Source organism: Notamacropus eugenii, chromosome 5, assembly GCF_028372415.1.
Source record: "Notamacropus eugenii isolate mMacEug1 chromosome 5, mMacEug1.pri_v2, whole genome shotgun sequence".
Taxonomy (NCBI): Eukaryota; Metazoa; Chordata; class Mammalia; order Diprotodontia; family Macropodidae; genus Notamacropus; species Notamacropus eugenii.
Genome location: NC_092876.1, coordinates 186,354,776 through 186,379,803, shown reverse-complemented (window position 1 = coordinate 186,379,803; position 25,028 = coordinate 186,354,776). Strand labels below are relative to the sequence as shown.

Below are 25,028 nucleotides of genomic sequence, written 5' to 3'. Positions count from 1 at the left end.
TCCCAGATATTACTTATTGCAATTATTAGTTATTGCAATGATCTTGGTGAGCAGTAATGAGAGCTTAAAGTAGGAGTGTGGTTCTTTGGATTGGAGAAAGGGGATAGGCTTTGAGATAATACAATAGGAGAAACATCAGGGCTTAAAGAGCAGGGAAACTGGGTAAACCAGTGGGGCAGGCTTCTTGTGTTCTTGCTTCACCATATAGTGGGGCAGCTCAGTTTGGGACGGCAGATTCATTATTAGACAGGGGATGGCAAGTATATAAAGTAAGCTTGTGTAAACTTGCTTTCTCAGAACCAGCTTACGGACAGATGCTGGGTTCTAGCATTACTGTTAAATCTTATAACCTGGGAAATTACTGTTCTAAAAAGGCACCTATGGTTATCATTAACTGTAGCTCAGTTTTTTACTATCCTAATTCTGGTCTCTTATGATGTCTGATATAACTGAGAATATTGCCATATTTAGGTAATGTTTGTCTCGTTAGTTCTCTGATTTTGACACTACAGGTTGCCACTTAAAATTCCTTATTGATTTGACATTTGGATGACTCTATTGGATATTTATTTTAGGTGATAAGATATATTTGTATTTACTCAATTTAGGAAAGAGATTGCAGACTTTGAACTGCAGAAAGCAAAAGAATTGGCTCGAATTGAAGAGTTTAAAAAGGAGGAGATGCGAAAGCTACAAAAAGAACGCAGAGTTTTTGAAAAATATACTACAACTGCAAGAGCAATTCCAGATAGAAAGGAACGTGAAGAAATTCAGGTATGAGAACTCTTTGGAGTGCAAACATACAAGCTGTGCAGAGTGCTAGAAGTTGCATTGATAGACCAATAGTCAGAAAATGTCAATAATATATTGTTATAGAATTTTTGTTATGGATCTGCAACATAGGCTTCATTTGCTAATTTCAATAATTTTAAGTGTTTTGTAAGTATGATTTCAAAATTCTAACTGAACATACTTAATGCAATACAACACTTGTAAAAAGAATTAATAATTATCTTTAGCACTAACTAGATAAATATGATATTCTTCTATATAAAAACCAGGAAGATGTCATAACTTCAGATTAGATAGCATGCAATAATAAATAAGAACTGGTTCATTTGATTCTCATTGTGCAGCTGTTATCAAGCTGTGGCTCAGTTATTTAATACCTTAATTCTGACCTCTTACATATTATCATATTAAACTCAGGCTTTGATATTATTTTTATTAGAAACATTTTCCATTGAAATTCTGTTTCTGTGCAACGAATTGACCATTGATTCTTTTAGATATGCTAGTGGAGCATAACTTTGAAAGGTCCTATAGGACCTCAGGTATGCTCCAAGTGATATATCAACTGTGTGTCTATCTTCTGATGACCAGTCTAGCCAGGTGAGTCATCTTATCACCAAAACGTTAGATATCAGGTGATAAACTTTTTTAGCTGTGGCAGCTCAGATGGTAGTCTATTGAGGCATAAAGAGGTTGTGAATCAGTGGATGGACTATCCATGTTAATTGAAATAATGGATTTTTTTTAAAGTAGGAGATTATTAAAAGCAGAGTTTTAATTGTACATAATGCTTATGTCTTGTTTTTTTTAAAGGTAATGATTTTTTATAATAGAAGATAATAGTTTTTCACTGACTATAGTTTCTTATTAATTAGATTAAGAAAAACTTCCTTTCATATTTATCTAATAACTAGATTAGATTCGGGAACGTTTTTTTTCCTCTGCTCTTCAATATTGACTTCATTCTCAAGCTCCAGTTCCACATTCAGCTGTTTATTGGACGTTTTTCTGTAAATTTTGCATCACTAGCTCAAGTTCTATCTAAAAATTGAATCCCTTCTTCCTAAGTCAGGCTCTGAAGTTAGAGAACTGGATTCAGTTCTGACCTCTGCTGCTTCCCTAACACAGGTCACTTCATCTCCCTCAGCCTCGGTTTCTTCATCTGTAAAATGAAAAGTTTGGAATAGATGATCCTATGAAATCTCCTTCAGTTCTACATTGATAATCCTATGACTTCTTTATTTTGACTAATGGTAATTGTTTTTCTCTTCAAGTGCATTCAGGCTTGAAATTGGTCACTCCTTAAGTCTCCTTTTCTAGTTTATCACCCACATGACGCCCCCTAATTGTGGATATACCTTAAAGGCTGTCCTGAGTTCTCACTAATTCTTTTTGTACCTTATCTCACTTGGTTCCCATAGGTTTAATTATTGTCTCTATGTGGACCACTCCCAAATCCAGCCATAGTCTTTTCTCCTGAGGTCCAGTGGCACATCTGCAATTACCTATTAGTTATTTCAAAATAGATATTCCTTAGGCATATCAAATTCACTATGTCTTAAACTGAACTTTTCTTCTTCCCAAATCTTTACCTTTCAAACTTCCTTATTTTTGCTGATTGTACCACCCTCCTTCAGTCACACAGATTTGCAACTGTGGTGTCATCCTTGATTCGTTGTTCTTTGTCATTCCACATATCCAGTTAGTTGCCAAATCTTGTTGTTTCTACCTCTACAATATCTCTTGTATTTATCCCCTTCTCTATTCACACAGCCTTAGTTTAGACTTTCATTACCTTTTGCCTAAACTAATGTAGTATCTTCCTAATTGGTCTCCTTGCCTCAGTTGCCCTCTTCCACACAGCTGTCAAATTATTTTTTTTCCCTATGTGCAATTATGATCATGCTATTTGCTTACTCAGTTTTTATAGTTTCTTGTTCTTCTCTGGGATCAAATATAAATCCCTCTGTTTAGCTTTTAAAGTCTTTTACCACCTAACTCTAGTCTGTATATTTCCAGCTTTAGAATACATCGTTCCATTTCCTGCATTCTGCTGTCCTGCCAAATTGGCCTTCTGGCTGTTCCCATATGGTACCTCATCTCCTACCTCTGTGCCTTTTACTGGTTGTCCCCCGTACCTGGAAATGCTGTCCACTTCTTGTACTTCCTTGTTTCTTTCAAAACTCTTCTCATGTGCTACCTTCTTTAATGAAGCCATGATTAACCCACCAGTGCCATACCCAACAAAATTTTAACCTGCAGATTTATGTACGTGCCATCTTCTCCATTAAAATGTAAACTTCTTTATGGGGGTAGGGGACTGCTTCATTTTTGTTTGTCTTTTCAGCTTCTAGTGTCTGGCACATAGTTGTTACTATAATGCTTGCTGATTGATATATTCCAACTTTTCTCATTCTCTCAACCCCCTACATTTAATTAGCAATCAAGTTGAATCTTCTTCGTCTTCCAAATCTCTGTCCTTTTCTTTCTCACTGTCACCATCCATGGTTCATGACTTGACTGTTGCAATAATTGCTCTATATGTCTGGTCCTTTCCCTGTCACCATCTCCTAACTCTGTCTGCTGCCAGATTTTTCTTTCTAAAATTTCCTTTTGTTTTATAACCGCTCTACTCAAAACCTAACTGCCAGCAGGATAAGATACAATCCCTTTATTCTGGAATTCAAAGCCTTAGGTTCAACTTAACTTTTCTAGTTTATGTTGTATAATGTTTCCACAGGGTCTTGCTCCTCTAGCCAAACTGATACACTTTTTATGCCCTTGGCTGTTGTGCTTTGCCTTCTTGGGCCTTTGCTCAAACTGTTTCCCTTACCTGAAATCTCTTATCGATCTGCTGATCAGAGTCTCTCAGGGCCAACTTAGACACGGTTTTTCTTAATCTTTCATAATTTCCCCAGACAAACATGTTCTTTTTTTCTGAATTCCTATATCCTATATTTTGGTTATGATATTTAAAATATACAGGACTTTTTGTAATATTTATTTTTTATGTGTCTTCTCTCCCTACCTAGCTTACAAACACATGGCTGGCAGGTACCATTTGTCCTAAACCTTTTTTGTATATACCCACAACACCTAACAGTTCCTTGGATGTAAATAAATGCTCAATCCGTTTACATGCATGTCTTTGTCATTTAGGATCTATTGATACTATAGCAGCTTGATAACAAAAAATGTCATTTGAATTTATTGAGTACTTCTGAATGCTTGCTTATCTTTTGAAGGCTTTAAAACAACAAATATCAGATTTACAGGAAGAGCTAAAGCGAAAAGAGTTAAAGTGGTCAAACACACATGGTCGCCTGAAAAGCCAGATAGAAACATTAGCTAAAGAGAACACTGACCTTCGGGAAGAGATAAAAATAATGGAACGGTTTCGACTTGAAGCCTGGAAAAAAGCAGAAGCTATTGAAAACAACTTAAAGAATGAAAATTCCCTGATTTCTGTAAAAAAAGAAGAGTCTACAGTGAGTTTATAGTTATTTTTTACTGATCACATATATTATTCAAAATTTAATACAAATACAATGAAAGTTTTTAAAAACAGGTTTTTATAATTGTTACAAACTTTGGATTCCAACATTGCTAATTATAATCTGTAGTTAAAATGAAGCTATGTTTTTAATGCTGAGCCTGATATAAGATTTAAAAAATCAATTGATATGTTTAAATCTTAAAATTGAAGTACAAATTGAGGGATTTGTTAAGTAAGTAATCTCCTTTTTGGGGTATTGTGTAGGAAAAAAAAAATGAGACTACTTTAGTACTATGCTTAAAGAATATTTCCCTCTTTGAAAATGGATTACTTATCTGACTGTAATAGATCTGAAAACAAACTGAACAAAATGATGCCTAATGTTTTTGTCACAGATTGTTCACCATTAAAAAATAAGCATTTGTTTTTGCTTAAAGTGTCCATATGTAATATGATTACAGAATCCATTGTTAGGCTTTCAGAAGAGTCAGAACTTATCTTCAAGTCAGATGGAAAAATACAAGAAAAATCATTCACCAGGACAAGGTATGAAGTGGTTTATGAGTGGGCCATAAGCATACATGTGTATTATAAAAACTTAGCAGAAGCTTATCAATATCTGTTTTATGAATTAAGTTCTCAGATTTTTTCTGTCATTGAAACTCTTCTCCTTCTTCTTGTCTGAGTTTGAGTTTGGATTCTTTTAATAACAGTAAGACCTGTCGGTCATCAAGCATTTATTGAGATAGCACAAAGTAAACACAGGATGTGCAAATCCCAAATATTCACACGCACTATCTGTGCCCAGCCTGTGGTAGAGCCTTCTGAGCTCGTATTGGCCTGATCAGCCACAGTCGGATACCCTGAAATTTCACTTGACAGTGGTGATGTCATTACAACCATTAAGTGCGTGGGCGCTGTGGCCCCACGGATATGAATAAAAGCAAAGTCATGATGGAGGAATACATTGTGCAAATAATTGTACAGACAAGACATGTACAGCATAGGCTGATAATGCTTCAATCGATGTTTACAGGTGTTTGTGAGTTCTTCTCTTATTGTTCCCAGTAAGTTTTTATTTCTTTAAAACTATTTTTCTGGACCTATTTTCTTTAGCAAAATGTCATTAGCTCCCTTTTAGTAAAATCTTCAGAAGTGGTTTCTTATTTGCTTATTGTAAGTATACCACAAAACTGATTTAACAGTATTTTAAAATTTCAGTATAATTTTCATCATCCACTTTACATAAGCTGTTGTCTTGGAAATTTTTTTTCTTAGAGAATTTGAGAGCTTCATTTAAAATTTTGTTATATTCTGTTGGTAAGTAGCTTTGTAATTTTTCTGGAAGCATGGAGTTGTTTTTAGCCATTTGGTAACACTGCAGGGAAATCACTCATACAATCTTGTTTTACTTCTTTGGTATTTGGTACTTGAACTAGGTGTATTTTAACACTTTTCCTTGTTGTTTCTTCAGTCTTCTTGATTTTACCCAATGATCCATAGCAGATGTAGGTACAAAAAAAGTATTTACAGTTAATAAAACAAATATCCCCTCCTCCCCTCAACTTTACCAAGAATATAGATAAACACTTTTCATTATGCCAGTATAATCAATCAAATCAATAAATCAATTGATTACACAATCATGATGCCTCATTTGAGTCAGATCTTTCAGCAGGCAACTTTTTAGTAATGTTCTCTGAACATTACTAAATTAGTTCTCTAAATTTGTTAGATGGAGAAATTGTGTATGAACTACACAGACAGAAAAGCAGAATGGTTGGCTGTGAGCTCCACAGAATATAGTTTAAGAAATGCTAATCTTTGGTGTACATCTTAATTTTTATCCCATTAAGAAGCAATTCATGAAATCACAAGAGGCTCAGGCACTTCAGCTGAATGAGTCAGTTGCTTGACTTGATAAAATTTAAAATGTGTAAACAAGATGGTTTATATCTAGTGATTTCTTAACAAGGTGTGAATTTTGATTGGGTCAAGTAGGGAATAACTAATTGGCCAACAAGACAAGCTAATAATAAGCATGCCTCTTGCATGGACTTAAAATAGATGGTATAAGTCTAGAAAAAAAATGTGTCTTTCTGGACCTGATCACCAGACCTCTGCTCTAATAGTGACTGATAGATTTCATTGCTTACTCTATAGTTTTGAAATCTCTTAAAGAAGAATGGAGGCAAAATTAGGTGGTATAGTGAATAGAATGCTGGGCCTCACATCAAGAAGACCTAAGTTTAAATATGCCCTTTTAGATACTTTTTTTGGCTGTGTGACCCTGGGCAAGTCACTTAACCTTTCTGTCTGCCTCAGTTTCCTTATCTGCAAAATGGGGATAATAATAGCATCGACCTCGCAGTGTTGTGAGGATCAAATGGGATATTTGTATAACACCTGGCATGGTGCATGGCACATGGTAACCGCTATGTCACTGCTAGCTGTTATTATTATTGTGTAATTTATCAAGTTCAGATTAAGGCCTAATGAAAGATCATTATCATATTGTATTCTGTCCTAGACTGACGACATCTGGAAATTTGTTTCCAGTTCCTTATTTTAGGGAATTTATGAGCTAGAGACCATCTAGGGGCAGTGACTAGGATGGCAAAGGGCTATATGAAGATTATTTTAAATAATTGTAGATTTTTGTCTGAAGAGAAGACTTGAGAAGATAGATAAACTGCCTTCAAATATTTGATGGGCTGTCATTGGAAAAAAGATTAAATTTGCTCTGCTTTCCCCCAACGGGGCCAGACTAGCAATGAAGGGGCAAATAGAGGCTTGATGTAAAGAAAAATTTTCTAACCGGCAGACCTATTCAGAAGTGGAATGGACTCCATTAAGAGAAGGCCTCACTGGAGGCCTTCAAACAAAGGCTATATCACTGTTTGTCATAAAGGTATAACCTTTTTCAGATATGGATGGGTTGGACTACATGTCCACTGAAAGCCCTTCTAACTCTGAGATTCCGTTAGAAGATTTTGCACCATAAAGAATGAGTGGATGCATCTGCTAGACATCTCCAGACAGCCAGTGTGGCATAAAGCATCCAGTGCTGGGGTTAGCATGACCTGCCTTCAGATCTTGCTTCAGACACATAGCTAGTCATGTCACTCTCAGCAAGTGATTCGACTTCTTAGTTCCCTTGTTTGTAAAGCAGAGGATTTACCTCACAGGGATTATGAGTCTCAAATCAGATCGTGGGTGTCTTTTTTGTAAACCTCAAAAGGATTACATAAATGTGAGCTGTTATTTGGTATTGCTGTAATCCAGATTCTTAAAGAAGTACTGCTAACAAATAGAGAGCTAATTAAAAACTCATTTGCTAAGATTATTCAGTTAAGCTATAAGAAACTTGATAATTTTCTGTTTTGAGTGTTTTGTAAACATAAATATTCTATCTGAATACTAAAGTGTACATGAGAAAAAGTAGAATTAAACAAATTTAGCTCTCCCCCCTTCCCCCCTAAGGATTTAGACTAGGAAGGAAACTTAGCTTTTATAACTGGAAAGTTTGAAAGGTAACTAACTTTACATGTGCTTTAGTGTTTTTGCAGACATAAGCTATCTTCTTAAATTTACTAGTTAACTAAATGGAAAATAAATCACAAATTAGACTATTCATTAAAGGTGAAATAGTCTTTCAAAAGAGACCTAGTCCAGGAGTTAGGAAAGTTGGTTCTTGTTCTTGTTCTCTGTGTATGGATTGACAATTATAGTTCATGTTCCACTTCAAGACTTGAAAAGGACCCTAGATTAAGTTTAGCAATGTTTACTGGACGGACATTTATTCAGAACTTGTTGCGTGTGATGTGCACTAGGCTAGCTCCCTTACGGAGCTTATAGTCAAATAGGGGAGAAGAGAAGAAACACAAAAACAGGAGGGTGTGGGTAGAGGGGAACTTGGTTTAGAATAAGATGACAAGGGTTTGAATGTTGAATCTGATACCACTTCTGGGACCTTCTGCAAAGCTCTTTAGGCTTCAGTTTCCTATCTGTAAAATGATGGGGTCTGAACTACATGATCACCAAAGTCCCTTCCAGCACTAAAATTCTGTGACCTTGACTCTAGCATAATATATAAAAAACATTTTTTTTATGATGGAAAGTCACCAAATCAAGTTTTTCTCATGCTTTATTTTTAAGCCTGGAATAAATATTTTTTAAAAAGCATGCCAAATTTCCTATGACATTGCAAGAGAGACAGAGAGAATGGTGTCAACAACTAAGTTGTAGAAGAAGATCTGTTGCATAAGTGCATTTGCAAAGAGTCTTAGTTATTCTTTAAGTGAATTTCCAGGTCTCATTTGCTACAAACTGGATCTGGTTACAACTTGGCTTTCTCCATCATAACTAGATAGAATTCATAAACTAATACTTTTCAAAAGTGAAATTGCTTAATTCATGTGGAAGCTCCATGGCAGGAAAAAACACCCGTAGAGAGGGACATCACGTGGGGTACCAAAAAGCACCAGTCTTTATCATAAAATCTGGACTTAAGACCTGGCTTAGACACTTGGTGAAGCTGCATAGTGGCTAACTCCATCCCTCTGCCAATGGTTGCTATTTAAGCAGCGTTATCCATCACAGTGTAAACAAGTATTTGTGATACCTCTGTTTTCCAAGAAGTTTGATTGTCTTTAGTGATATGTACTGTGTGATATTTATGAACTTTATGTAAGCTGTCATCCCAACAACTTTTCTTCTATGCTACACAAAGACAATTTTTTAAAAGGGAATTTTTGCCAGTTTTCTAAATTAGGTGTAAATTGATGTTCTGACAACTGAATCATCATCACACACTTGTAGTATATAAATAAGTTTATTGTTTGCCACCTCTCTGGGCCTCGGTTTCTTCAGTTTTAAATGTTGTGATCTCTGAGATCCATTTCAGTTCTAAATCAATGATTCTATGTCAGGTGCCAAAATTTTAAAGATGCTTATTTAAGCCAGTATGCCACTAAGACAGAAAAGTTAATTTTAAGACTTAAAAAAAAAATAAGTGCATGTGTTTGATATGAGCCTGTTTTAATTGAAAGGAGACTTCTTAATCTTGCCAACCTTGTTTTTAATGTAACTTTTTTTTTCTGGCAAAAACAGGAAATCTGCCTCGGAGACCAAAGTCAGCACCGGTTCATGATCTAAGTAATTCAGATAAAAGACAGGTGAATTTTGTTGTAGCTTAATATTTTAATGCATGTAGATATAAATGAATTGGTGTTAGAATTAACCTCCTTACCTGCCTGCCTTGAAAGTTTAAAAAAAAAATGGTAGCTAAAGAGATAAATGATTAGATGGGCAAGTGAATAAATGGTTCTGCTGAGGCTTTTAAAAAATTTAGCTTTAATTAACCTAGCATTTTTTTTTTTTGAGTTCTTATTATGTTTCAAGTATTGTACTAAGCACTGTGGTGGTGGTGGGGGGACGGAATGGAGGAGGGGGGCAAAGAAAGGCAAAAAATACAAAAATGGGCCCTACCTTTAAGGATCTTACATCCTTATGAGGAAGATACTTTGGAAATTTAAATGCCTACACATAATAAATATAGAGCAGAAGGAAGGTAATCTTAGGAAGGCTTTGGTGACTGGGGTGGAAACCTGGCCTTTGAGCTGAATCATGAGAGAAGCCAGGGATGTCAAGAGGTAAAGAGGAGGAGGGGAGAGCATTCCAAATACAAGGGATACTAAAAATGGGAGATAATAGCACCATATTTGAGGAACATCAAGTCAGTACTGCTAGTTGAATGTGGAGATAGGAGAGGGGAAAGTCAAATGTGAGAGCACTGGAAAGGTAGGAAGGGGTCAGGTTATGGAAGAACCTGAAATACAAAAAAGAGGAGTTTAATTTTGGAGGTAATAGAGAGTCACTGGAGTTTACTGAGCTCCAGGTACGTAGTCAGACCTACACTGTAGGTAGCTGAGTGGAGCATGGATTGAAGTGGGGAAGAAACTTGAGGCAAAGAGACCAATTAGAGGACTGGTACCATAGTCCAAGTAAGAGGTGACAAGTACTTGAACTAACTTGGTGACTCTGTGAGTGGAGGGAAAGGTATGTATATGGAAGATGTAGGTACATGATGGTAGAAATGATAAGATTTGTAAACCCATTGCATATGGGGGGGGGCATCAGTAAGAATGAGGAGGATGTAGTGTCTGTGAACCTGGGAAAGCAGAAGAGTGGTACTTTCAGTAGTAATAACTAAATTCAGAAGGGAGAGGGTTTGGGGGAAAAAAGATGAGTTCTGCCCTGGACGTGGTGAATTTGAGACATGACCTCTGGTTTGGAGGTCAAAGACTAGAGCTGGACATACATTTCTGGGGATCCTTTCCACAGAGATAACTAAATGCCCTGGAAGTGATGAGGTCACTAAGTGATATATCATAGAAACAAACCTCAAAAAGGATTACATGAATGTGAACTCTCTGACACTGCTGTAATCAGGATTCTTAAAGAACCCCCCAAATATTGCTAACAAATGGGCAACTGAGAAAAATAATTATTTTATTGAGGTAGATGGGGAAAGGGTTGAGGGCAGAATCTTGGGAGACATCCACAGTTAGACCTGTGACAAGAATGAAGAAGCAGCAAAGACAAGTGAGAAGTGTTCAGACAGGAGAATAAATAGGAGAAAGTAGGATCAAGAAAAGCCAAAGATTCAGCAGGAGGGGAACAAAAATGTCAAAGATGGGGATTTAGAAATGGTGGACTGGACAATGAAGAGATCATTAGTAGCCTTGTAGACAGCAGTCTACAAGGAGGAATGAAGAGGTTGGAAGCCAGGTGGCAGAGTTCAGGAGAGGGAGAGGAAAGGAAATGCAGGTACTATAGATGAGTTAATCAAAAGTTTAACAAAGAAGGGGGAAAGGCTAGTTAGCTAGGATGGTAGGGGTCATGTGAGGACTTTTTGAGGACAGAGGAGATATGAACATGTTTGTAGGCAGAAGGAAAGGAGCCAGTGGAGAGGGAACATTGGAGATTCAAGAACATGAGGATGACAGGATGATGTGCTGAAGAAGATGGATGGAAGATGGTCTCATGGGTGAATTTGAAAGAGTTGGCTTTGGCAAGAAAGGCCTAGTCTTCATCAGAGACAGACTTTATGAAAGGAAATGGGGAAATGATGTCAAAGGGATGTAAAGAGCTCTTGACAGAGGACCCTGTTTTTTGCCCCCCCCCCCCCTTAAGTGAAATATGAGGTGAGATGATGTCCTGAAAGGGTATAAAGAAGAGGGTGCCATGGGGAGATTAAGGAGAGAGGTTTGGAATAGCTACCGGGATAAATCGGATTGTGAACTGATCATAGGACTAGAATGATTGCCTTGCTACCATGAAGGCCCTATTGAGATCAGAGGACATAAATGTGTAGTGGATCCAGTCATCTGTGTAGTATTATTTGACTTTTTCCAGCTCCATTCAGTGGTGCAAGGACAGTAACAAAGGAGACAGGAAGGGAGTGTAATCTACTGTTGGGGTTTTGCAGGGCATGACTGGTAATAGGCAAAGATGGAGTGATAAAAGATTATCATCAAATAAAGGAATTTTAGAGTTCATCGACATAGAAATAAAACACTGATGATGATGGGAGGAATGAGCATGTGGCCCTCTTGTTATGCAGCCAGGATGGAGCAGAGATGTCAGTCGAGGGAGCTGAGCACACTGTGGAACTAGGAAGTTAGAGTATTTAAGGGACATGGTAAAGTGACCTAGGGGGATGGAAAGAGTGGGGGTGGAAATAAGGACAGCGTGCCCAGCACTGAACTCATTGAGAAGGAAGAAGGGACGACCTGGGGTCAGTAGGTATTGGCCACCAGGATTTGCACAGAGTGATAAATTTGGATAGTCATTCAATAAATATTTATTTAGTGCCTACTGTGTGCTGCTACTGTGCTAATGTGTGCAATACCAAGAAAGGCAAAAGAAATGCTGTATTCTCAAGCATCTCATAGTCTAATAGAGGAAGCAGCATCCAAATAACTATGTATCAACATACTATTTAATACAGGATAAACTGGAGCTAATCAACAGAGAGAAAACAATAGAATTAAGGGGGATTGGGAAGGGCATTCTGATGAAGGTGAGAATTTAGCTGGGTTTGAAGGAAGCCAGAAGGTAGACAAAAGGAGGGAGCATTCTATATATAAGGGACAGTTGGTAATAATGTACAGAACTGGGAGGACGGAACTGCAAGGTAGCCAGGATCACTGGATCACAGAGTACATGGGGGTGGGGTGGGGTGATAAGTGTAAAGTACAAAAAGATTGGAAGAGAGGGCTAGGTTGTAAAGGATTTTGATCTGGATGAGATTTTATATTTGATCTGGGTGTGGATAATATAAACCACACAGAAGGAGAGGATGCCAATTGATGGTTGTAAATTCTGGCAGTGGCAGTGGCAATGAATAGCTAGTGTTGCAAAGGGTAACCAGGGACGCAATGGAGTCTCAGTGAATTTCAAAAGATAGAAGGACTGAGAAGGAAAAGTTAAAGGAAGTCAAATTATGGAATAGATATTCCAGGGTGCACAGTGGAAAGGTTGGGTAGATCTAGAGTGGGATGTTGAAAGAATAGGGTTGAAGTAGATGGGAATAAGAGAAAGAATAGTTGGGGTAAGGGAAATGGTTTTGTTCAGCAACTGAAGGTCAGTACCATGAGGGACAGGTAAAATGGGTTGGAAGTTAGTATGCTAACCCTTGAGAACTAAGTTCAGGGGGGTGTCAGTGGATGGGGAGAGGTCCCTTAGGGGAGGCAGACAGATGTTTCGAGGTTCTTCTGGGAGGCCTTTGAAGAATGTATAGGTGGCATTAGGGAGCTTGGTCAAAAGCTGTTGGTGTGAGATGGGTCAGGGGCTAGAGCTGAAGTTGATCAAAGAGGCTCTCTGGAAGCAGGAAAGCTTTGACATGGAATTCACTTTGCCTTTGTAGCACTGGCTTTGGGCTCACTTTTAACAAAATACCACTGATACCAGGGACATGCTGTGCTCTCCTTTGCAGGATTACCCTTGGCTTTTGTTTTAGTAAATCTAGTGCAATATAATGACTGTCATGAAACCATATTGTCAAGATAAAACTAGTTGGTTTCGAGCATCTGCTCCTTGGACCCTTAAGTTACATTTTCTTTTGCTAGGATGTTGATAGCTTCCTGAAATTTCAAACAATGAGTACCAGGGCTGAAGTTGCTAGTAGATTTGTCTGCACTTGAGTTAGCTCTATTCTGGACAAACTTGGAACTTCTGTAACTGTTCTGTTAAGCAAACCTGGGGACATCTGCAGGGGTGAGGGAGAGATTAAGCATTCATACAGTGCTTGCTATGTACCAAGCACTTTACAATTTATATCTCATTGGATCTTTACTACTCTGAGAGAGAGGTCCTGTTATTATCTTCATTTTAGAATGTGGTTGAGGGACTTGCCCAGGATCACACAGCTGGTAAGTATCTGAGGCCAGATTTGAGCCCGGGCTTAACTCTCTATCCACTGATTGCCCAGCTGACAACTATAGGACTTAGCAGGTCAGTGTAGGTTTCCCGTGATTGACCTCTTGATGTATCAGGTGGAAATGATTCTAGTCTCATTATTCAACCAGCTCTGGCATATCACACACAGCTTTATTTCTAGAGGATCTACTTCAAGAGTTAAACTGGATTTTGGGGTGGAGGTGGTTAGAAGGTACAGTTGATTATGAGGTTTAGTTCCTTGTAAAGACAGGTAGTCATGGTGTCTGCAACATTAAATCTTTCCTTTAGGAGGTCAGGAGTCCTTAAACTTTAAAACTTTTTATTGAAACATCATGATGACTGTACTTAAATATAATTGGTTTTCTTTGTAATCCTATGTATTTATACATCTAAAATCATCATTCCGAGGAGTCCACAGGCTTCATTAGACTGCCAGAGAAGTCCATGACACAAAAAAGTTAAGAACCCCTGCCCTTGTTAATTAAGTAATTAAATATATCTGGTCCTTAGAACCTAATACGTATCATTTTATAGTAAACCTAGTGAATTTTAATGTGTAAACTAACCTGTTTTTTGTGGGGGGATATGGCAGCTAGGTGGAGCAGGAGCACAATGGATTTGTAATTGGTAGGACCTAAGTTCAAATCTAGCCTCAGAAACACTTTGTAGCTATGTGACCCTGGGCAAGTTATTTAATCTGTCCCGGTTTCCTCAATTGCAAAATAAAGGTGTCAGTACCTATGTTCCAGAAGATCAAATGGTGTATGTGCAAAGTGCTTTTGGCACACGTGTGTATGTGTGCGTCCGCGCACGTGCTTATTCCCTTCCTGTGTGATGCTATATATATTCTTTAAATTACTGATGAGGTCTTATTTTTTTTCTTTTTTAGCTCATACCCAGTGAAATATGTGAACCTCTCATATGCCCTGTTCCAGATTCTAAAGTACAAGAAGAAGAAATTCATGGAGAAATCAGTCATCCTGATGGAAAAGTAAGAGTATGAAACTTACAGTTTTCTTAAAAGTCTGAATGCTTGTCTATTTGCTAAAGAAAAATGAAAACAAATTACTATATTCTCTTCCATCATCTCTCCTTAATAGGCTGCTATAAATAAGCAGTAGCTTGTTTAAAGATTTGGGGAAAAGCAAGAGTAGAGATACCTCTGAGAATAACGAATTATTAAGTGCTATGCAAAGCTCTTCAACTCCTCCTAAAGAAAATTTAAATATGAGTCTTGGTGATGGTAAAACAACGTGACTACAATTTAAGAGTGACAGTTTGTCAAATAATCTCAGTTAGAAGGGACTCAGTGATAGATAAAGCAGGAATACTATCTATCTATAATATCTCTGACAAGTGTATCTCTAACAAATATAGCCTCTACTCAACCTCCAGGATAGGGAGTTTACCACCTAATAAAGTCCCCCTGCCACAGCTGTGTTTCAGAGCTCCTTATTCTTTAATTTTTATGCATTCGAATTCTGTTTACTGGCACTGTCTATATAGGATAAGTCTCACCTTTCATATGACAACACTTAAAACGTTTTAAGAGATGTATAAACCCAAGGTGAGGATGAGAGTATGAGTTTATAAGATATGCTTCCTGAATACATGGTATGGCAGGTTCTGCTACACTGGAAACACTTTCTTTGAATCCGTGATCTTGGCAAGACAATCTGGTCATGGAAGAGCTCAAAAAAGAATTCTGAAAACCAAGTGAAAGAAGTAGTGGAAAATTTGGGGAGAGAATGAGAGTGATGCAAGAAAATAAAGAAAAATGAGTCAACAGTTTGCTAAAGGAGACCCCAAAAAAATGCTGAAAAAAACCCAACACCTTAAAAAATAGACTAACTCAAATGGTAAAAGAGGTCAAAAAAGCCAATAACAAGAAGAATGCCTTAAAAAACCAGAATTATCAAGATGTTATAAAACAAAACCAAAATAATGAAAAAATAGAAGACAATGTGAAACATCTTACTGGAAAACCCACTGATTTGGAAAATAGATGTAGGAGAGATAATTTAAAAATTATTGGACTACCTGAAAGCCATGATAAAAAATGAGCCTAGCTATCATCTTTCAAAAAATTATCAAGGAAAAGTGCCCTGATATTCTAGAACCAGAGGGTAAAATAGATATTGAAAGAATCCACTATTGCCTCCTGAAAGAGATCCCCCAAAGAAAACTAGGAATATTGTAGCCAAATTCCCAGGTCAAGGAGCAAATATTGGAAGTAGCCAGGAAGAAACAATTCAAGTATTGTGGAAACACAATCAGGATAATACAAGATCTAGCAGCTTCTACATTAAGAGATCAAAGGGCTTGGAATCTGATATTATTCCAGAGGTCAAAGGAGGTAGGATTAAAACCAAGAATCACCTACCCAGCAAAACTGTATTATATGTCAGAGGAAAAGATAGATATTTAATGAAATAGAGACCTTTCAAGCATTCCTGATGAAAAAATGAGAACTGAATAGAAAATCTGACTTTCAAATATAAGAATTAAGAGAAGCATGAAAACATAAACAGGAAAGAGAAATCATAAGGGACTTACTAAAGCTGAACTGTTTATATTCCTACACGGAAAGATAATACTTGTAACTCTTGAGACTTTTCTAAGTATTAGAGTAGTTGGAGGCAATATATGTGTGTGTGTGTATACATATATACATGAATATATATATATGTATATATTTAGAGAGAGGGAGGGTACAGGGTGAGTTGAATGAAGGGATGATATCTAAAAAATAAAATTAAGAGGTGAGAGAGGAATATATTGGGAGGAGAAAGGGAGAAATAGAATGGAGTAAATTATCTCTCACGTAAAAAGAGGTAAGAAAAAGCTTTTATAATAGAGGGGAAGGGGGGGGGAGGTGAGAGGGAATGAGTGAACCTTACTCTCATCAGATTTGACCTAAGGAGAGAATAACATACACACTCAACTGGGTATGAAAATCTATCTCACCCTATAGGAACATGGTGGGGAAGGTCATAAGGGGGTGGATGATAGAAGGGGGGGCAAAAGAGGAGGGGGTAATCAGAAGCAAACACTTTTGAGGAGGGACAGGGTCAAAGGAGAGAAGAGAATAAATGGGAGGTGGGATAGGATGAAGGGAAATGTAGTTAGTGTTTCACAACATGACTGTTATGAAAGTGTTTTGCATGACTACACATGTATAACCAATACTGAACAGCTTACCTTCTCAATAGGGGTGGGTGAAGAGGGAAGAAGGTAGAGAATTTGGAATTCAGAGTTTTAAAAACAGTTGTTAAAAATTGTTTTTACATTCACGTAAGATATATAGGCAGTGGGGTATAAAAATCTGTCTTACCCTACAAGAAAATAGAGGTGAAGGGGACAAGAGAAGGGGAGTGTGTGATAGAAGGGAGAACAGATTGAGGGAAGGGGTAATCAGGATGCATGCTGTCTTGGGGTGGGGGGAGGGGAGAGATGGAGAGAAAATTTGGAACTCAAAATCTTGTGGAAGTGAATGCTGAAAAGTAAAATTAATTGAAAGAAAAAATATATGCTCTTTGAAATTAGGGGAAAAAATAAAACAGAAAAAAGGAACTTGCAGTGAAGTGAATGACTGGCTTATGGATTTTTCTGAAGAGTAATGGCACAGTTATTTTTATCCTGAACCCAAAGAACAAGGAACAACTTCTTCAAACATTTGATCATCTTGCATGGCAATGCTCATTACTAGTATTGCAAGAAAGACTGCCACAAAGAAATTGGGGTGTTTTTATAAATGTCTGTTACAGATGACAAAATGGCAGAGAAATTCTACAAAAACTCAGAAAGAGTCTCCAAATTTAATCAGTATATTTTGGGACTTCATTGCAAAGGTGGGGAAATAGGTGGGAAGGGTGAGAAATAGACAGGAAGATCAAAATAATGTGGTAAGAAAATCCTGCTAGTTTTTTTGTGTTTTGATCAAAGCCTTACACAAAGTATGGTCCTGAGGTGATATTTCATGAACACTTTCTTCAAGAGAAGAACTGCTGGGTGATGAAAATAATCACCAAATATCACAAAAAATAAAATTGATATCATTTTAACAGACAAGAAAAGATTTGGCTTCACTGCTGATTCAGCTGTCTATATCTCAGACCACTGATTAAAAAATTTATGTTAACTCTAGAATAGAAATGGGAAAGGAAAAAGTCATGCAGTTGCAATAACTCTGTCTTGACCAAGACAAACAAGTTTTTGGATAACGAAAATTGATAATGGAAGGACAAAACTTTTAATAGTTTCACACAGAGGTTTTACTGCTGTAGATAGAAAGACACCAGGTGAGACCCAGATGCCTTGATCAGCAAACACCTGACTTAACTTTTCCAGGAATATCATCTTGTTTGTAAAGTCTTAAGAAGGATGGTGGAAGATTGAGCACAATCCCCAAAAAAGCAGAAAACAAGAGTGCAATCAGTTTAAGAGGGCAAAAGACCCTACTAAGCAAAGTCATCAAAATATGAAACTAGAACAGTTGAAAGGGTAAAAAAAAAGAGCAGCAAAAGATTTTTATAACAAGTTTTCTTCATCATCAAGAATGGCATAATCATCATAATCTGACAATATAATCAAATCCTGGATATGCTTACAGTGGTAGAAATAACACTGAGGAGAAAAAAACACAAGAAAAACAGCTGGATTAGAGCTGACATAAATACAATGGAGATCTGTGCTGAACATGACAAATTGGGATTGATTCACAAGATACATCTAAGATGATGATGATTCTAAAGGCATGAAAAAAATCTCAAACCTCATTGAAAACAGCTCAGATCCTACCTTCTGCACAGGGCTTTTTCTGATCCATCCCCCTTTCCTGCTAAAATCTTCCTTTTGAGATTACCTGTTTATACTGTTTGTATTGTGTATGTACATAGTCATTTGCATCTTGTCTCCCCCAGGAGAAATGTGACTGTTTTTGCCTTGGTGTCTTTTGCATAGCAGCACATAGTAAAGGCTTAATAAATGTCTGATTTTATTAATACTAATAAATAAATAAACCATCTTGACCACACAACTGATTGAAAAATTGAGATTCTGTTGTGTGGATTTAAAAAAAATTGATTTTAGTAAGAGTAAAAATGCCAACTTAAAAAGGTCCTCTTCCAAAAAGTTATATTGTATTCATACACAAAATTATTTAAGATTCCTTTAAAGATATATAATAAATGAGAGAACATTTTGAATCCTCTAATTGTCAATATCAGGAAGGCATAAAACACATGCTTTCCCAAGACATATACACTATGATGGAAAATCAGCAAAGACTCAAATTTTGAAGGACTTCCTTTGGATGGCAAGGTCCCCCAAATGCTGTTTGCAGATTAAAGTTGTGCTGATTGTATCAAACCTTGGACAACAGTGCCTTCTGAAAGAGAGCTGTATTTCCTCAACTATTTGGGCTAACTATATACCCAGGAAAACAAATGAATTAAGAGGTTTTCCTTGTAGCTTCAGACACGCAGTTGGATGGATAACATAAACAATTTTTGTCCCACCATGTATGATTGGGACAGAACAAATGATCAGTGAGTTTAGCCCCATCACTAAATAGGGAAAGAAAACGGGTGGGAAAAGTTGCATAGCTTTTCTCATGAGCATTCTCTGTAAATTCTATCAGTGTTTTAAGATGAAATGCTTACGTCCCTTAATGTTTAAAAAAGTGAGGTATCACAGAAAACAATGAAGTTCATGGTGAGTGTGATCATGCTAAAATAAAAGTCTTCAGACTGGAATAACTGATAGGTTGTCCATATGAAGAACAAATTCATGTAACATAGATCAAGTTTCCTCACCTATAGTACCCAGTACATTTCTCTAACCCTCCCAGAGTGCCATCCTTGTAAAGAAAAACAAAAAACCCACAAAAAACCACCCTATTTTTTTTTTCAAACTAACCCATTTTTGGAAATCTAAGTTATATGCAGTGTTTCATAATCGTAGGTCCCCCCTACTTTTGGAAAATATACAGGGAGAGAGATGCCTTTTCAAATCTTTTGTCTTGGGCTAAGCTTTGTCATTATAATTTAACTGCATTTATTTAAAAAATTATTTTGTTCTTTCCGTTTACGTTGTTATAGTTACCGTGTGTATTGTTTTTCTGGTTGTGTTTACTTTGCATCAGTTCGTGAGTTTCCCTCAACTATAATTATTTTACCTCTACCAGTCTGAAAATCATTCTTGGTTTTGTTATCCCCTCCAACCTAGTCATCTCCTCTTTCCAATCTTACCTACTAAAATTATATGAACGCAAATGGACTTCCATAAGCAGAGAAAGGCATACTTTTACTTAAAGATCTTTTTTAAGATGATTTGCTTAGGAGGCTGTAGGGGAGCAGGTAGGGGAAAAGCTGCTTGGCCAGGTATTCTAGATATAACAAGTGGAAGTCTCAAGTCATAAAGCATTTTTTTTTTTTATTTTTGAAGGCTGTAATAAGCATCTATGTGCACACCCCTTCCCTCTCTCTGGGAATAGGGAGGAAGAAAAGCAAAATTTTTGTAATACAAGTAAATTCATTCCAACATTGTCCATGTACAAAAAATGTATGTCTCAATTTGTACCCAGTCTATTACCTCGATGAGGTATGTGTATTTCATCATGATGACCACTATAAAAATAGTAAATTTAAACAAGTTGGAAATAGTTTAAGAAAGCAAACATGGGAAATAACTACATAGCTTCTTTTTCATATTTTCTGTGCTATTTTTTGGAGTTCTATTCAAATAGTATTAATCAAGGGATATGGCATGGCCCAACATGTAGTTCTAGATATAAAATAGAAAACCATGTATTTTAGCAACATTGCAGCCATTAATTATATTTGATAGCCAGGAAAACAATCATGTCCCTTCTGTTCCTCATCCTAAGATACCCTGGGCTTTCCAGAGTCAAGCATTCTGAGGCAGATGCTAAGTTCATTTCAGTCTGGCTTTCAGAGTAGTAGTTAGCAGAGATCTCTGAGACCACAAATCACCCTGGAAAGTTCTTGGGAAATGTGCATCATAGACACTTAAAATGAGAAGGGACATCAGATTACTATCTGGTCCAACTTGTACCTGAACAGATATAATCTCCACATTATTCCTTAAGACTTTTTAGTTACTGAAAACTAACTCATTACCTTTTGAGCTTACCCATTACAATTTTGGACAGCTCTGGAAACAGGAAATAACCTGAATCAACGTGGTCCAATGCTGATACTTTTTTGATATTAGATCAGTTTTTGTAAGAGTTTTCTTATTTACTTCCTGTGTGCTCATAGCCAAGTCACTTTTGTAAAATGAGAGACTGCATATATCTCTGAGATCCTTTCCAGTTCTAGGTCTTATGATTGTAGAATGATGCGAATTTCAGAGCAGATGGTGTTTTGATTTTGTAATTTTGAAATTAGAATACTGCTATGATTACCTGTACATGGAATAAAATCAACTTTATTCTTTTTTTTTTTTTTTAGGTTGAAAAGGTTTTAAAAAGTGGGTGTCATGTTATCTTGTTTCCAAATGGAACTCGGAAAGAAGTGAGTTCAGATGGGAAAACTATCACTATTACTTTTTTCAATGGTGATGTGAAAAAAGTCATGCCAGATGAAAGAGTGGTATGTTTCTTCCATAGATATATTTTCTTCACCTTTAATACACACACGCAGAGATCTATACATATTTGTATAGAGCTATATATATGTACACACACATCTGTATTTGTTTAGACCTACCTACATGTATGTATATATACACGTGTGTGTATACACAGACATATACAATATGAGCTAATCATATCTTTTTCTTCTCCTTTACAGATTTACTACTATGCAGCTACTCAGACCACTCATACCACTTATCCAGAGGGACTGGAGGTTTTACATTTCTCAAGTGGACAAATAGGTGAAAATTGTGATTTTTCTTCAGTTTCTTCTCTACTCCTCTCTGCTCCCCAAAGTAATCCAAAAAGAGAATGCAGGTTGATGTTATACACTCATTCTGTCTCTCTCTTTATATTTTTAAACTAGAAAAGCATTTTCCAGATGGAAGAAAAGAAATTACATTTCCTGATCAATCCATTAAAAATTTATTTGAAGATGGGAGAGAAGAAAGCATCTTCCCAGATGGTACCATTGTTCGAGTACAACAGTAAGACTTGCTTAAATCCAATAACAGTTTAAAAATTACACTCTGGCTTTTCTTACTATACAATTTCACTCCCAATTCCACCTAGAAAAAAATGTGCAAATCTGTATTCTGAGTGTCAGGTGTTGTCATTAGTTAAGATACATTGCAAATAGCACCTTTTTACCCTAACAGATTTAGAGTTAGTTGATAATCTAATTGGAAAATGGCATACATATCATATTCCAGTATTCAAATAAATATTCTATACAAACAATGCATGAGCATATATGACTGGAGAAAGTAATGATAAATTTCAGTCAACAGAAGGCTTCCTGACAGTATAGTTGTTTTAGTTGAATTTTAGGAAGAAGTGAACATGGCTTAGCAGGGAGGCTTAGATGTAGGTGCTAGTAAGTTAGCCTAGGAAAGGAATTTGTGCGTAGAGTGACAGGATGGCTTAAAAGCTGACATGATTAGAATTTGATGTGATAAATCACAGGTACTATTTTAAACTTTTGTAGTAGGTATAGACTAGATAGATGCAGAAATGTCACAAAGACCACAGTAGGTGCATGTAGTAATCAAAGTCAGATTAGAAGAAAGGTCTGAACAGACATAAATCAAAACTGAAAGGGTCAATTCTTAATACAGTTTTAAAAAAAGTTTATGAAGTAGGCACAGGAGATAAAAGGCACAGAGGAGTTTTAAGGCTTGAACCTATAAGAACCTGGGAACTTGTGGTGAAGGAGATGTGGTAAATAAACTTAGTTTAAAATGTTGAATTTCAGTGGAGCATCAAGCACTGAGGCAAAAGGACTTATAAAACACTAGGGCTAGAGATAAATAAAAAATTGTTCACAGTTGGTAATTGAAACAGTGAAAATAGATGCATGCAAGGTTTGTAAAGGGAAGAGAGGAGTAAATCTTGACTGGCTATGGGAGGGAGGAGGGGGAGATAAGAGAAACCATCCACTGAAGAGAAAGAAACAAATAGGGAGCTAATATTTTTATTGGTTTTAAGTAGTGGCAGCTTCTATACATAACGGGAACAGAAATGTTACTAAATTCATGATTTTTTTTTAAACAGGGATGGCAACAAAATAATAGAATTTAACAATGGCCAAAGAGAACTTCACACTCCCCAATTCAAAAGACGAGAATATCCAGATGGCACCATTAAGACTGTATATTCTAATGGCCATCAAGAAACAAAGTATATATCTGGTCGAGTAAGAATTAAAGATAAAGATGGTAATGTTTTGATGGACACCAAGTTGTAGCAAAGTGTTTATCACAAAGTGATATGTGGTGCTTTGACAACGAAATTTCCTTTTAAAAATGTACATTTCTGTAAATTCTATAGCAGCTTGTCAATCTGTACATAGTGTATAAAATGAAAAGTTTTGATGTTTTCAAATATCTAAAATAAAGTTTAAATTTGATAGCTAGTTCTACCTGTGCATTATTTTTATACAAAATGACTGATAATGATGAAACAGAAGACAAAAACTACAATTATGAAAATGAAACCAGCTAGCATTAGATAAAGTTTATATGATTGACTTTTTTTTCCTAAATGAAAATTCTAGGGCTAGACTTTACACTGAAGTAAGTATTGGCAGTACACTGACTTAAGACACAGTGGGACAGGACACACGATGAAGTAATTATGTGTAAATCAGTCTCAGTAAATTCAAGTATATCGAACAGGGCTGAGGTTATTAGCAAGTTTTTATTTAAAAAAGCGTACAACAATGAAAATGATCATGAGCTTAAAATCAGGGTAGCTATAAGGGATTAACCTAATGAGCTGTGATCTCACAAGCTGAAGACAAATAAATAGAAGGATGTTTTTTAAAATGTTGGGTTCCAGTCTGTCTTGCACCTTTTAAGTTTGCAATAAGGAGTCAAACATAGGGATACTCTGTTATGTGATCTGAGGTAACTTTTTTTTACATTGCTTCAAACTTTACAAAGGGCTTTCCTCATAACACATGTTGGAAGGAGGCTATACAATTACCATCGTAATGATTGTACTGAGTGACTTGCCCATTGTCATGTAATTTTTAAAATGAAATCTGAACTCGACAACTCGGGTCTCCTGAGGTCCTTTACTTCTTTCAAAGCTCTTTGATCTTCATCCTTCAATGCCTACCTATACTCCAGTGTCCTGCATGTAGTAGGCACTTAAATGCTTATGTGGCTAGATCTCTACATCACCTCACACAGGGAACCACTTTCAAAGATATCAGAGAAAGGATAACTCAAGACTCAAGAATCTACGTCGCCAAGCCTGAGAAGGCCTACTCAAGAACCAAATGCTGAAGGGTTAGGGATAGGAAACTCCCAGGTGAAGACACTTCCTTCTAGTCCAGGCAGGTTGGCATTTTGTCTACAAACTACAACCTTAGGAAGGACGTTCCCAAGAGCACTGAGAGGCTGCATGACTTTCCCAGGGTCAAAGCCATTCTGTTACAGAAACTTAAACCTGGCTCTATCAGACAATCCAAGGGTCTTGTTCTTTATGTTGTTTTATTAATACCTTGAATGACAGAAGAAATATAATCCTAGAAGGGAGAATGTCCTCTATTGGAAATACTTCAGCTTGTCAATCTTTTGGTGATAGGACCCCAAACCAAGTCAGACTAGGATGCAAATAATTAGGTAAAAGTTTGAAGACCTTTTTTAAGGGTAAGGATGATTACTATTTGGCAGTTTGCGGGCTGGGGAAGGGGGGCAGGAAGAACAGAAACAAGACCAATAGATAGATTTCAGTTCAAAATAGGGAAAAACATCAGAGTAGTGAGTAATCCTAAAACAGACCAGCCTACCCCAGGAGGTAATGTATGTTTCATCAATTAAGATATTCATATAACTATGCTGAATAAATGAGATATTTCAATAATTACCAAAACTAAAGAAAAATTATCCTACTTAGCTGCTTGTGTTTTGACTGATTTAGGAAAGCATCAACAAAAACTTCCACTTTTATTTTCCTAACATATGGCTAGCATCTGGCTGACAAATACTATGATGATTGAAATTATCATAGTTTATGTTAAGTTAAAATACTTTCTGAAAGTTGACAATTACCATTACATTTATTTACACAGTTGAGAGCCTACCAACATAAGATTTTGTCAATATG

The 25,028-nt window shown here is 36.6% G+C and overlaps 1 protein-coding gene across 5 annotated transcripts in view; it reads left to right on the top strand.

Annotated features, from left to right (window-relative positions):
• Positions 1-23,324, top strand: part of CPAP (centrosome assembly and centriole elongation protein) — a 48,495-nt gene extending 25,171 nt beyond the window's left edge. For 2 of the 5 annotated variants that reach the window (XM_072611661.1, XM_072611659.1), the window contains exons 9-17: positions 609-774; positions 4,038-4,280; positions 4,750-4,834; positions 9,401-9,465; positions 14,643-14,744; positions 21,229-21,369; positions 21,571-21,655; positions 21,781-21,901; positions 22,968-23,324. In XM_072611661.1, the coding sequence (XP_072467762.1) occupies positions 609-774; positions 4,038-4,280; positions 4,750-4,834; positions 9,401-9,465; positions 14,643-14,744; positions 21,229-21,369; positions 21,571-21,655; positions 21,781-21,901; positions 22,968-23,160 (1,201 nt within the window). In that variant the 3' untranslated portion in view covers positions 23,161-23,324. The remainder of the gene's footprint in view (positions 1-608; positions 775-4,037; positions 4,281-4,749; positions 4,835-9,400; positions 9,466-14,642; positions 14,745-21,228; positions 21,370-21,570; positions 21,656-21,780; positions 21,902-22,967) is intronic. The other 3 variants (XM_072611660.1, XR_011967564.1, XR_011967563.1) reach the window with 3 other exon arrangements.
• Positions 23,325-25,028: the final 1,704 nt, after the last annotated feature.